The sequence below is a fragment of the Pomacea canaliculata genome, linkage group LG1 (genome assembly GCF_003073045.1).
Source record: "Pomacea canaliculata isolate SZHN2017 linkage group LG1, ASM307304v1, whole genome shotgun sequence".
In the NCBI taxonomy this organism is placed as follows: Eukaryota; Metazoa; Mollusca; class Gastropoda; order Architaenioglossa; family Ampullariidae; genus Pomacea; species Pomacea canaliculata.
In genome coordinates, this window is record NC_037590.1 from 25,523,931 (window position 1) to 25,538,324 (window position 14,394).

The window sequence follows — 14,394 nt, forward strand, 5'->3', positions numbered from 1 at the left end:
TGGCGCCGTCAGCTCAGTGTCATTCAGTGGATTCTGAATGTTACGTAAATCATGAGATGAAGGGGGATCGAAGGTGTTTGAAACTGATGCAAATAAATTAAATGAGTTTGAGTTGCAAACTATATGTAGCAATAAAACGCCTTTCTCAGCCGACTAGTACTTGCTTGTCTGAGAAAAGTAAGGCGAAACGGCTTCTATCTGAACATATTGTCTTTCCTTACATCTTTCTTTACTCATAAGAGGGGATAATAATATTTAATATTTTCAGTTCATTCCTCCTGATGACTGACCTAAAGTACACCTCGGTTTGAGTGCAATGTTCGAACTTTTACAAATGGCCAACAATTCACAACAGCAACATAGTGCCCCCATGGTCTTTCTTCGCTTATCTATCCTGACCATTATGCCGTGGAGGTCATCGTTGCTTGCGATTCCTGAGTCGACAAAACTAATAACTGGATGGGGAGAAGACTTGTACAATCAAAAGGGTCAGGACCAGTTTAGCACCCGTTGTTTTGTTTGTGTTTTCCCTTGTGAGAAGAGAAAGAGAGGACCGGAAAGGAGACAAAGGCAAACAACCCAAATAACACAAACAAAAAGGCAATGGGATTTTTAAACTTAGTTTTTATTCCTCTCGTTTAGTTTTTTTTTTTTGGTGTCTCTATAGACATGTTCATTCCAGTCTAAAACTGCAAGACCCACTCGTATGTTATAGCTGATTTTTATCTTGTTCACTTTAGATGTTTGTTATTCTGTGATATCAATTGAAGGATCAGTAATAGTGTTAAATTTTGTGCTTCCATTGTTATACTGGTGATTTTGCTTTCTTATGTATCAATCTGTATGACAGTGCCTCCAGCCACTGATTTTGTTTGAAAATTCAGTTGTTTTTATGTTCGTGTCATTTGCGCTGTTCATTCTTCTCTCCTTTGTATATTCTAGTCTTGTTTGTTGGTGGAGAATACATTCAGTCCTAACCCTGACAGTGTGTTCATTTGGAAACTGTTTCACTTCAGCTTTGTAAACGCCAACACCAAGTACCCAGCTCAGAAAGACATTGCATTGCTAGGTTAGAGCCGTGACAGTAAGTTCCGACAGAAGTCATTTCGCCTCATCGCTCAGACCCTACGGCAAGTACAATGGTCGGGTGAGGAAGGCGTTTTATTGCCAGGCGGGTCGGGGGTGCCTCTGATCTCTACCCCGCCTTTGTCCGGGTACAGTAGTAATTTGAGACGACTGGACACAAATAGTCAGCACCGCGTGTACTCCTACCTTCCCTCGCACGGGCGATACCACTGTCTTGCGTCCGGACAGAAAACTTCGGCCTTTAAATCATGTACCCTGAGAAGGTGTTGTAAGAAATATAAATTCAGAGATCAGGCTTGATGGATTAACAATTGTAAAAAGCCAGAAAAAATAGGAAACATAAATATCAAATCTGGTAAACATGAAAAACAATAAAAAAAAAAAATAGAGAATAACTTATAACAAAGACAACTATATTATAAAAGACAAAGAACAGCAGCACATACATTTCTTTCTAACTGCATGATATAAAATTTTGAAATACAAATAAAATTGTGCTAGTGCTAGTGAGGTGCTAACATTTTTGATAATGGTTAGGTAAAGCTCAATGTTATGGCACATAAACTAATTTATATGTAAAGGATGTGCTGTATGTTCAACGTGGTTTAGTATAGATGTGAACATTCACAATTTTTTTATATTAATCACTTTGTGAGGAGACACAAACCATAAATTGTTATCATTATAAAGGCAAAAACATTAAAAAACAATGATCACCATAGCATTATTTCATGTGACATATTTTATGTGCCAGTTCATTGTAACTACATTACCTGTTAGGCCTGGGTATGGTCAAGATTTCCTTCCATGCAGAGAAAAGTGTTTTATGGGTATCCTTCTGCCCAACACTCATTGTTTGGACCATGTGTAAAGTCAGCTCTCTGTGCTTCTTGCGTACAAACTATGAACAAGATATTGATCTGATTATTCCTAAGATCAAAAATGTCTATGTAGTTGACACTATAATAAGACCACAAAATCAATAGACTTGTTAACAACTTACACAAATCTGTCAGCACTACAAAATAAATAAAGCTTTCTTGAACTGAAAGCTTTTAGTGACTGCTAGATTGAATTCACTATGATTGAATTTTGCATCAGGACATGTTGATATATCATTGACATGATACAGTATTGCACAGAGCTTATCAAACCAACAGAATGCATATTTTCATACTTTTATTGGATTTTTTCTCAAGCGCAAGTTTTTACTCTTTTCTTTGCCCCTCCCAACCACCTTCCAAGTTGTCCATCTTATAAGAGTGTTTGTGCTGCCCCTGTGTTAAATACTATGGAAATCTGTCTCTGACAAGGGGTCACCTACCATGCAGAAACAGTTTTTAGCTTTACAATGAAGTGGAATATCCGATGAAGTTTTATAACTCAGTGACTTGTTTGTTGACAGGATTTTTGTAATGCTTTATTATCCTTTTACATTTACATTCATACTTTAAACTGATGCATAATCTATTTTTGATAGGCTGATTGTTTGTTAAAACTTGGCTGAGATTCACCACTATAAAGATTAAAATTTTTAAAAGCACAGAAAAAATTATTTTGACATTAGCTAAACTTTCAAAATTTTAAGAAATATTGAAATATAAAACAGAGCAGTCAAATTTACAGTTGCCTGACATTATGAGCAGATTTACATAACTATCTGTATGTTCCAACAAGATGCACTCAAAAGGTGTTTCAAGGAATTACTGTGAGGGGTGAGGTTGATTTTCTTTCAGTGTTGGAAAGTTGGCTGTGCACTGTACTTTAAAAACAGCTGTTAAAACTACACTCTCATTCATATTATCATAAAGGAATTTTATAAATTTTACTGGTTGTTTTCAAATATTTCAAGTCATAGCAACCTCCATTTTCCCCACCCTTATCATGGAAAAGCCTTTGCCATAATGTGGAAAGTCTGCATTTGTCCAAAGCCACTGCTACATCATGACTTACCAATAAATTCTTAATAACTTTGATATTTTGTAAATTTTCAAAATGATATATTAAGGACAAATTCTATCACCATACATCCAATATTGAAATAGCTCTCAACAATGGCTTGAAAGAGGTCAAAAGAAGCATGCTTTTATGAGTGGTATAACATGACTCAAATAAAGAGTTCAAAGTTTTACAACTTCGGAAGAAAATCACCAGCTAACAGTTTTCATGCCTGGATATGGATTTCAAAAAAGTTCAGAATAAAAAAAATAACTGATCCATGTTGCAATGCTTCCTAGTTTAAAAAATACACATAAGACAAATAGACATTAATTAACTATTCAACAATGTTTTTAAATGGAAAAAACTTTGACTTTTATATCTGAGTACCTGAAGTGTGTTAAGACAGGAGCGGATGTCATTTTCTGTGCGTTTGCAAAGCACAAGAAGGGATGTCAAGTCAACCTTCAGTTGCTCAAGCCTCACAATCTGTGCAACAAACAATACCATAGACAACTAACATGACAGACAAGGAAAAGATTCAATTTCAGCCAAATGACCAACAACGTGCTGCAATGATGAGCCCGATACTCACACAGGTAACACTGCACACACACACACACGTAAGCTCTCTCACACACACACTTTTCCATCATAAAAGAAACAGAACCAATGATAAGACTGGTTTTCCAACAGTACATATATACATTCAATTTAGTTCAGATAAAAATGTGATTTCTGTTTTCTGTTATGAAGCAATTTCTAGTAGTGCCTGCAATTAAAGTTAAGACCACTCAAGAATATCTAAAGCTAATAAAATAATATTTTATACCTAAATGATAATTGCTTTAACTGTTTATATTTTAAATGGCAAAGAATTACCCAGAATTTATACAGAGGCATAAAATTCTAGACTTACTTCAACCTTGAGACTAGCAAGATAAAAATATTACTGATGTATAACTCATTCTTAAGTTGTGAAACAAAATTATGTATGCTGGACATCATGAATTTGTTGTATGTACACTAGATACAAACGAAAATCAATAATTTACAGGTCCCCCGCAGCCAAATAATTGCGGATATAAAGGCTATATGTACTATATAAAGCATAAATCTGTTTCGACAGTGATTTTGAAAGTGCTTCTCCTCGATCTTGTTACAGCTTCATTTGAAATAACCCACATAAATCCACAATTACAGCTCTTTTACCACTTATTATTTTTATCTTTATCACTTTTGACAATGTAGGACTGTTTGTTGTTAATAATTATTACTATCATTACTTCTCTTATAAATTTAGACCCAATATACCTACTTCACATTTTCACCTTTAAGATGGTGACAGATGTCAGTCAAAAGTGCTAATGCTTTAACAACTTCCTGCCACAAAAGTTGGAAATTGAACAAGCATTTGTCAATTTCAGTTTCAGGAAGTACATTATATTTTTACCATATTAAAACATTGCAAAAATCACATTGTTGACATACCTCTAATAGTCTGGAGGCTAGGTAAACAGGTTCTGGGGATGGAAAATTTATCACCATAGCTTGCTGTCGGAGCTGCCGAAGAACTGCTGCATATCTACAAATAATTGCATCTTAAAAAGTATCCAAAATGTACCATAATACTGCATGTTAAATCTCTTTCTCCCTAATTTTAAGATAAGATAAGATAAGATAATACTTTATTAATCCCTAGAGGGCAATTCAGTTGCAGCTCGATATATCAACCCACAGGCAGTCGTGTTACAGTCAATCATACCAGCTCGATTAAAGTCATACATGATCGCATGCACATCACATTCATAATCCATTCAAAAGTCTGACGGCTGAAGCAACAAAAGACAGCCGCAGTCGGTTTGTCCTGCATGCAGGCATACTATATCGGCGACCTGATGGGAGCTGGACAAGTTCACACTTTCAGAAGAGTCCTCCTGTTATACAGATCCTGAAGAGAACTCTGGGTGGATCCAACGACTTTGGAGTAGGTGGATACCACACGATGTAGGCTGCTCTTGTCCTTCACCGATAAACTATTATAGAAACAGATGAACGAGAAGGACAGCACGCTCTCAATATGTGATCTGTAGAAAAGCTGAAGAAATTGGGGGGAGACAGAGAAAGACCTCAGCTTCCGTAGGAGGAAGAGGCGTTGGTGAGCCTTCTTCACGACAGACTGAGTGTTGACATCCCAGCAAAGTCGCCTATCGAAGATGGTGCCCAGGTATTTAAAAGCAGAAACAATTTCCACCTCCTTGTCATGGATGACACAGACGGGACACAGTGGAGAATTCCGACGGAAATCAAAGACAATCTCCTTCGTCTTACTCACATTAAGTTCTAGAAAGTTGTCATCACACCAAACAATGAATTCTTCCAAAGCATCACCGTGAGTGTGCACTGGCCCGCTAAGGAGAGACAGCAGTGCAGTGTCATCAGAGAATTTGACAAGATAGTGACCCTCATGACTACTGCGACAACTGTTGGTATACAGGATAAACAGAAGCGGGGATAGAACACATCCCTGAGGTGAGCCGGTGCATGTGGTGGTTAAGTCGGAAAAAGTGCCATTGACAAGAACTCGTTGCTGCCTGTCGACCAAAAGTGAATTATCCATGACACTAGCTGATGATCAAGGGAAAACTCGTCGAGGAGTCTTCGAGCTAGGATATGTGGCTGGATAGTGTTAAAGGCCGAAGAGAAATCAGCGAATAATAGTCGAGCATGGGCTTGAGGATTCTCCAGGTGTTTGATTACAGTGTGGAGGATGAACAGTTTAGCATCATCAACACCTCGCTTGGACTGGTATGCAAATTGCAAGGGATCAAGACGACTAATTTATTGTGTTAGTGAAATACAGTTTATATTAGCACATTAGTTCCAGTCAAGTTCCTAAAGCTCATCAGCTATTTCTGTAAAAATCTCTTTTATACCACAAAATAGAATACACAGCGAAACTTCCCTATTATGACTTGTTAAAATCCACCATAATCAAGTCGTAAATGAGAAGGATCTTAGTAGTAAAAGTGACCGATCTTTCATTTCAGTAACAATAACTTTAAATACCAACAAATTCATGTTCATTTATTAAAATGCTGAAAATAAAGCTGCTAAAAAATCACAGTGCTTTTCTGTTTCATTTTCCTTACGTTTGGTCATACTTGCTTATTCTATAATTGTTGTGCTTAAAGATTTATAGGGGAAATAACTCTCTAAATAAAAGAAATCAATCAATTCATGATAGAAAAAGAAACTCTCTTAAAATGCCCTATATATATTCATTAAAGCATGATTTCATGAAAGTTGCAACAGAGCACACACAGCCCATCACAAGAATCTTATTCTTATAAACATGCAACTTCTGCAAAAGGTCATTCATGAAGCACAATTAACAGATGTGTGCTGGCAAGCAGAGACAACAATGAAAGGGGCTGCTCACTTTGACCAAAAACCCTACTGACCTCCTTTAGTCTAATCAGCTCTGCAATGAATATATCATCCCAACACAGAAAATCGAATCGACCCAGATCCAGGCTAAATGAATGTCTGATCAGTGACAACTGTTTGATGTTAACCAAATGAATATACATTTAATACAAGCTTTCAAACTAAAAAAAGAAATGATAACAAAATGCTTTTTTTTAATTGTTTGAAGAGAAAATGTCATTAATATGGGATTGTGAGATTTGTTCTCTTAATTTATACAGCCAAATGGTCATTTTTGTTTAGTATGATGACAGCTGAATTTGTTCGAACAATGTAAAGTTCTGTTGGTAATATCTGATGTTAACAGCTACTAGTGTCTTTGGTGAATGATTCATCTTTTGGGCCTGGATCAATTCAACTTTGGGTTTTGGAACAATGTAGTCTTAGGTGGGACAATAGTCATGGCAGGATCAATTTAACTCAGGAGGGTGGTCAATAAGCAGTCTTCTTCAAAAAGTACTTCATTTCATATTATTTCTGCAGAAAGTCATAATTTAGGCTAAACATTTGATCAGAAGCAGTCTATTTTGAAATGTACTTAATTCTCTTTTTTTTTTGTTTATCATAAGAGAGCACAAACTGTCAGTTGTTAAGACGTGTTGGAGAGGTGGTCATAACAGGGATGACCTTCATTTAGCAAAATACATCTGAAATTGTATGGGTCCTATTTAAGAGGGGGCTCACAATATGAAAGGTTTTAATAAGATTTTAATAAGTCCTTGGAGAGCTGTTAAATCTTTATATATATATCATTTTATTTCTGTGACACCATAACACTGAATGCCAGAGAACCAAATTGCAGTTAATACAATCATGTCAGCTGAACAAATTGCATATTATGCTGAGAGCTGTTAAATCTTTATTTAGCATTGCATCTGCAACACTGCTAATGCTTTATCTAAAGAATACACAAATTTTTATTATTTTTTCACAATTATAATTAACCTGACCTAAAGGTTGACAAACGACTGTGGTAGTAGTGAGAGTACCAAATAAACAGATTAAAATACACTTTAAAGGACCACCTCAACATCTACTTTAAAGGACTACCTCAACATCATAATGATTATTCTAAGAAAATGTAAGCAAAGAGGATACCAAGTGATCAAAGTTATTATACAAGAGCTTGAAGTCAGGCCACTAAATGTCGCTATAGATTCAGGTGTGCTGTGCCTTTGTTCTGACGATCGTGTACTGGCAATAGACATACATACACACAATCAGATGTGGACGCTTTCATACCTTTTTGAACAGTGATATAAAGAGAATCAACTTTGCTGATACTTGAAGGAGGGCATGGCAGTGGATACAACCAGGTCAGTGCAGCTTAATTTTCCTGCCTAAGTGGTCGCTCTTGGTATCCTCTTTGATATAAGCTTTCCATATTTAATCTCCTTCTGATCAGTTGACATTACACTTACTGGTCATTACAGATGCAAATGACAGGACGAAGAAGGACATCTTTCTTCTTTTTACCTGTGCTGTTCTCTGTTTGCTTCAAGATACCCAGTAACACATTCACTGCTGCCTATCAACAATCAAAATAGCTAATAAGACAGATTTCTGTCATCAGCACTCATTCACGAAACAGTTCAAAGCAACAATTAAAGTAGCTAATATGGACAAATTTCTGTCATTTTCACTCATTCAAGACACAGTTCAAAGCAACAAACAAAAAACCCAGTCCAAATAACTTTATCAGGATAGAACTAAAACAGTCTGATGCAGCCAAAACATAGCCACATTTAAATGTTTGTTGCTTCTTATGGTGCATGCTCAAGCTGATTATGTCTGGCATAAACTGTGTTAAGCAAATGCATGCTTGCTACAAAAATACAGTGTGTGTGTGCATTTGTTTTCTTTGGAAAGAACCTTAATATAAATTTGTGCCCTCATTCATAAGTCCATGCTTGAGTATATGGGGCTCATGACAAGTGATATCCTCAACTTATTCTAGTCATTTTGCATATACAGGAGGTCCTTGGGTTACATCAGTCCTGAGTTACAATGTTTTGTGGTTACGACACATCTCCCATTTATTGTATAAGGCCTTGTTTCGACTTAAGTGGTTTTGCGTTGTAAACGTAACTCCAACTTCATGTTTAGTGTGTGTGGTTTAAGAATGCACCGCTACGCGGCTCGGGACCGAGGAGGACGGCGTCACCCCAGTCGCATTGTACACCATTTTAGCTTGCTGCTATGTCGTTCTCTCTCACGTGCATGTGTGTATTTGATTTTGTGAACTTTCTGCCCTTCATTATGGCTCCCAAGCGTAAGGCAGACTCTTCTGATGGCAGTGCATCGAAGAAAAGGAAAGCCATCACCACAGAAGTGAAAGTAGATATCATAAAGCAATTCGATAAGGGGGAAACAGCGACAAACATTGGCTGGTCGCTCGTTCGACTGTCACTACGATTATCAAGGATAAAGATCACATCCTTGAACATGTGAAAGGATCTGCTCCTATGAAATCGACAGTGGTAACCAAGCAGCGTAGTGGTCTTATTATTGAGATGGAAAGATTATTAGTACTTTGGTTGGAAGACCAAAATCAACGGAGTATCCCAGTGAGCCTTATGGTGATTCAGGAAAAGGCTTAAAGATTGTTTGAGGCGTTGAAAAAAGAAAAGGGAGAGGGAAGTGAAAGTGAAGAGTTTGTGCCCAGCAGGGGTTGGTTTAGCCGTTTTAAGGCTTGAGCCAATTACCATAATATTAAAGTGCAAGGTACAGCTGCTAGTGGTGACGAGAAAGCAGAAAATGAGTTTTCTAAAGCGTTGGCTGAGATAATTTGGGAGGGGGAACAAATTGGATTTGGGAACAAATGTTCAACATAATTGAGACAGGCTTGTTTTATAAGCATTTGCTAACTGTACATACATCGCCAAAGAGAATTCAGCACCAGGTCATAAGCATGCAAGGAGAGACTGACTTTGCTTCTTGGGAGAAATGCTGCTGGCGACTACAAATTGAAGCCCTTGCTGGTGTATCAAGCTGAGAATCCAAGGGCACTCAAGGGCATTTGGAAGGGTCAACTATTGGTCATCTGGAAGGCTAATAAGAAGGCATGGGTAACACTTGCAGTGTTTGAGGACTGGTTCAGCAACCATTTTGTGCCAGGCATGGAGCGGTACTGTACCTCCAAGGATATCCCCTTTAAGGTGCCGCTAGTGCTAGACAATGCCCCTAGACACCCTGCCCATCTGGATGACTTTCACCCTAATGTCAAGGTGGTTTACCTTCCACCTAATACCACTTCCCTTTTACAGCCTATGCACCAAGGAGTCATCGCTACATTCAAGGCCTACTACCTCCAAAAGACAATTTTTTTGGCTTTAGAGGCAACTGAGAGGAACAAGGACTTGACTCTTATGGACTTTTGGAAATCATACAACATCCTTGATGCTGTGAAGAACATTGCTGATTCCTGGGGTGAGGTTAAGCAGACAAACATGAATGGTCTTTGAAAAAAACTGTGTCCCCAGTTTGTGAATGATTTCCAAGGGTTTACAGAGACAATTGATAATGTTATCAAGAAAGTTACTCCCTGAATAAGGAAATTAATTTGGAGGTGGAGGCTGATGATGTCACAGAGCTACTGGCATCTCATGGAGAGGAGTTATCTGCTGAGGACCTTATCCAACTGGAGAAGTAGATGATAGAGGAAGAGGAAGACAAACCAACCCCAGAGCCCAAGAGATTTACAAGGCAGGGCTTGGCAGCAGGTTTTTGATAGAGGAAGGGTTGTCAAGGTTTGAGGCTGAGGATCCCAACATGGACAGGTACACTAAGGTTGCCAGAGGAGTCATGGATTGCCTGCGGTGTTACCAGGAGATCTTGGAGGAGAAGAAAAAGGTCTCCTTCCAGACTAACCTGCAGCAGTATTCAAGAAGATAGAGAGGTCTGCAAGAGATCCTGTACCCTCTACCTCAGCTGCCTCTTTAGACTTACCTGCAACAGTATCTCCAGCACCTTCTGCAGCTTCCTCCTCCCATTAAGCCAGTGTGTAATTTGCTACAGTATGTATGTAAGTTCTGACTTACAGCAAAAATCGGTTTACGATGCAACGTAGGAACAGAACAACATAGTAAGTCAAGGAACCCCTGTACATGCACTAAACTCTGATTCACGTGAAAGATTCATGCTTTTCTTTTTTTCTTTTTTGATGGTTGCATTATTTTAAAAAACAAACACTATAGCATAAAAGATTTGCAAAACAAAGCTTCCAAAAGGAAGCAAAAAAGGTATCTAAAACTGATATCAGCTCTATTACAAAAATTAAACTAAATTTTCAAATTAAATATTTTGTTATTTAGGCCTATACAAAATGTTACTGTCCAATTATACCACTGAAGCATATCTCCTTTAAAGAAAGCTAAATAAACCAGGTGAAATCATGTGTAGCTTTTATTTTATATTATTTTGTTGTTGTTTTTTTTTGTTGGGTGGGAGACATGGGAAGTCGGATTCTATTCTCAAAAAAAGTAAGTAAAAAGGAATTTCAATTAAAAACAGTTTTCACACCACTGAACATACCTGAGAAGCTCCATCAATCTCATCAATGATAAGACAGTTAGGACGTGGGTCAGCCCCTATCACAGCTTTCATTTGTGTGGCTGACTCTATGCTGTTTCGAAAGGCGTCAACACTGCGATCATCACTGAAAAAAGAAGACAAAATATATGGCAATGACCAAAAAGATATGACGGAAACAAAAACCCATGTACAATAAATACTTCACAAATTACCATGCAACTACATCTTTATTAAGGCTAAGGGGTCTGCGGAAAACATATAAGTATTTGCAAACAAGCTTTTTACCTTGATCTAATACAGTGGTCCATCTACCTGAATTTCTTCTGCCATACAGATACCATTTTAAAAAACTTGTTTTTTTTCAATGTGATTACCTCGCATTTATTTCCACTATGTTGTAACCTGCTTGCCTGGCCACAATGTGAGCAAGAGTTGTCTTACCAAGGCCTGGAGACCCACACAGCAATGCTACCTGCAATTATAAAGCCAAGATGATAAAAAAAAAAAAATAATAAAAAAGAAAAGTATAGAACAAATTTAGAGCTTAATTATGTGCTTTGAGGTTGAGCAATAACAACTGATTTATCTCAACATTGTAAAAGACTATAAGAGTTCACTCTTTTTCGAATCACTGGGATAAATTGCCAGTACAAGATACTACTACCCAAAATCTGAGGTAATAACCCCCCTCTCTGTTCTCAATACATCTTTATACATTTAATGTTATACACAAAAAGAGGTTAAAAAAGTAAGGTCTTGAATCTTTGACATGCATCTATCTAGAAGACAGCATGGTGGGTGGAGAGACAGAAAGAAAAAGGACAAAGGACTAAATGATAATTCTCTGTTTGCTGTCTACTTTTTTCTTATCCATGTGTGAAGCATTTCTTTCTTTTCAGCATTATCATTTCTTAAAGATTTTCTGTGTGTACCCATGTGTGCTGATAATTTGTCTTTTTTACCATTTTTTGGTTTTGATTTTGAATTAAAGCGGTTCATGTAGCCATTGCCCATGGTGATGGCGGCAATAACCCTACAGTGCCATACCACTAGTAGTCTCCGATGTGTTCTACACTCTTATATTCACATTCTACAACATTCCGTTTCCATATTTGTGGCCACTGTCACTGTCTTGCCTCTATTCAAAACAGCAGATATAGAAAGAACATTATTCTTCTCATCACACCTCAAAAATCACAATGTTTGGGGAGAAAGGCTTAAAAGTAGCATGCTTTCAGTGCTTATGTGCTGATTTTTTTTAAAAGGACAGATTTTTTTTTGACAGACACTTTTACTCTGGTGGCACAATTTTTTTCCCCCTGAAAGTTTCATGGTTTTGGTGGAAAATCACATATTTAATGCCTGTGTACTAATTTTAAATGAATGTAAGCAGTTCTGTTTAACATGACAATGAGACTAAACATTTGTGCCTTTTGTATGGGCCGTTTAAGATCATCGAATTCTTCAGGCACTTTGAGTTGAAACTTCTTGTTCCCTGATTGCTTAGTCTTTCTCTCCATTTTTGTCTTTGTTGAGGAGAGCTCCTTGTTAAAGACAACATGATCCCACTTTTTGAGCCAATGCAGCAACAGGCGGTTCACTGACTGCACAATGAAAACCAATCAGAAAGATCTGAAATAGAATTCTTACTACAACAGGAAAAAATCCAGAAATTCTATATGTTATTAATTATAAAAGACCAGTTAATTTAAAACATGCCTGTCCCTCACAATAGAAACTCTTAGGCAAGCGAAATGGTAAAGAACAAGGCATATTAAAAAAGAACTGAAGAAGTAAACAAAAAATAAAAATTTATTCTAGCCACTGTGAACACAAACTGAAAAAGTGAAGGTAGGTTTGTGTTGTGCAGCTATGTAGCGATTAAACCAGGAATACCTCATCACTCAGAAGGTCAGTATAGCGATGTGGTGCATATTTATCCACCCAAAGGGACTGAGACTGTTCAGTAATTTCATCTGCAGTTTCTTCCACTACCCTGTTCTCCATGTTACAGCCATCAGGTATATCCCTGTGCAACATAAAAAGATCACTTAATATATCATTATTTCTTCTTTAAAATTCTCTTTGTTTCTAGTTATTATCGATATCAAATCATCCAGAAAATCATCTTTCAATTTGCTGTAAATATTTAATGTAAAAAACAAAGAAATGTGTAAATCTCATGCTGAACTATATTGTTTCTCTACAAATGTATTGAATCTTTACTGAACTGTATATTATTTCTCAACATATAATACTGGTAACCATCCAAACTCCTCAATCTTTTTTTTTAGATCCTAAGTATAATTTTGATATGGTACTTAGTTTATCAAGGAAAACAAGAAAATGAAGCACATTTAAGTGACACAAGGAGAACTGAACTTAAGCAAAATGTCTAAACATAAAATGACAAAGAATGCTTATTTATTGAAGCTGTTAAAAAACTGTATACAATGAACATAATCAAACAGACTGATTTTCACATTCAGAATGTTGGAGAATCTCTGATAATATTAATAATTACTAATTTTCACATTACAGTGTGTATATCATACTAATATTATTGTGTGCTTTGTTACATGGTACTGTGATTGTTAAATAAACAATACAAATGTTTATTCTGGGACTCTGTATCCTATCTACCAGTTGATTCTCATATAAACACAAGAAATTTGTCCACAAAAGCATGTGAAAATGTGCCTGCAGCTCTGTGGGGTGACCTAGCAGTTTTTCTTAATGTAAAAGAATTTCCAGAATAATATGAATGTCCCTGTCTGATTTGATTTCACTAAACTCCAATTGTTTTGCTTTCAGTCCAGCCCCTGATGGTTTCCATCTCAGTTCATTATAAGATGGTGTTAAATGCTTAATGACCTGGCTGTCATTTTACTTTTAGAAAGCATTGCAGAAAAGAGATCAAGAAGAAACTCTATTCAGAGAATAATTTTTATCTAAAAATTCTCCCCCTTTGATGTTCAGCATCCAACCATTTGATTTACAAATTTGAATACAGTTATGAAACAAGGCAGCTGGGCACTATGTTTGGATTAAGTACACAGGTTTGCTAATGTTTTTTACTTTTTTTGCTTTAAAAACAGCTAAACAGACAACAAGCAGGCAGAAATGTACAAACAAATGAAAAAATTCAAAAAAAAAGAAAACTGTACTTCAGCATTTAACTGTGACTGTATCAACATTGGCAGTCTCACATTCAAGCTGATTAGTTCTTTAAAATAATGTTATAAATCATTTTCATCGCAAGATTAAAGTTTGCAAATCTGCTATGCTGTCAAGGAACACAAATGCAACTTCTCTTTTGCCGGGATTGTTTTTGTCCTCCAATACAAA

The 14,394-nt window shown here is 36.7% G+C and overlaps 1 protein-coding gene across 3 annotated transcripts in view; it reads right to left on the bottom strand.

The window, feature by feature from the left end:
- Positions 1-14,394, bottom strand: part of LOC112566689 (chromosome transmission fidelity protein 18 homolog) — a 49,372-nt gene that overhangs the window by 20,337 nt on the left and 14,641 nt on the right. For all 3 annotated transcript variants that reach the window (XM_025243019.1, XM_025243013.1, XM_025243029.1), the window contains 8 exons: positions 12,943-13,075; positions 12,477-12,650; positions 11,421-11,518; positions 11,047-11,170; positions 7,935-8,041; positions 4,516-4,609; positions 3,415-3,513; positions 1,860-1,987 (listed from right to left, as the gene is read on the bottom strand). In XM_025243019.1, the coding sequence (XP_025098804.1) occupies positions 1,860-1,987; positions 3,415-3,513; positions 4,516-4,609; positions 7,935-8,041; positions 11,047-11,170; positions 11,421-11,518; positions 12,477-12,650; positions 12,943-13,075 (957 nt within the window). The remainder of the gene's footprint in view (positions 1-1,859; positions 1,988-3,414; positions 3,514-4,515; positions 4,610-7,934; positions 8,042-11,046; positions 11,171-11,420; positions 11,519-12,476; positions 12,651-12,942; positions 13,076-14,394) is intronic.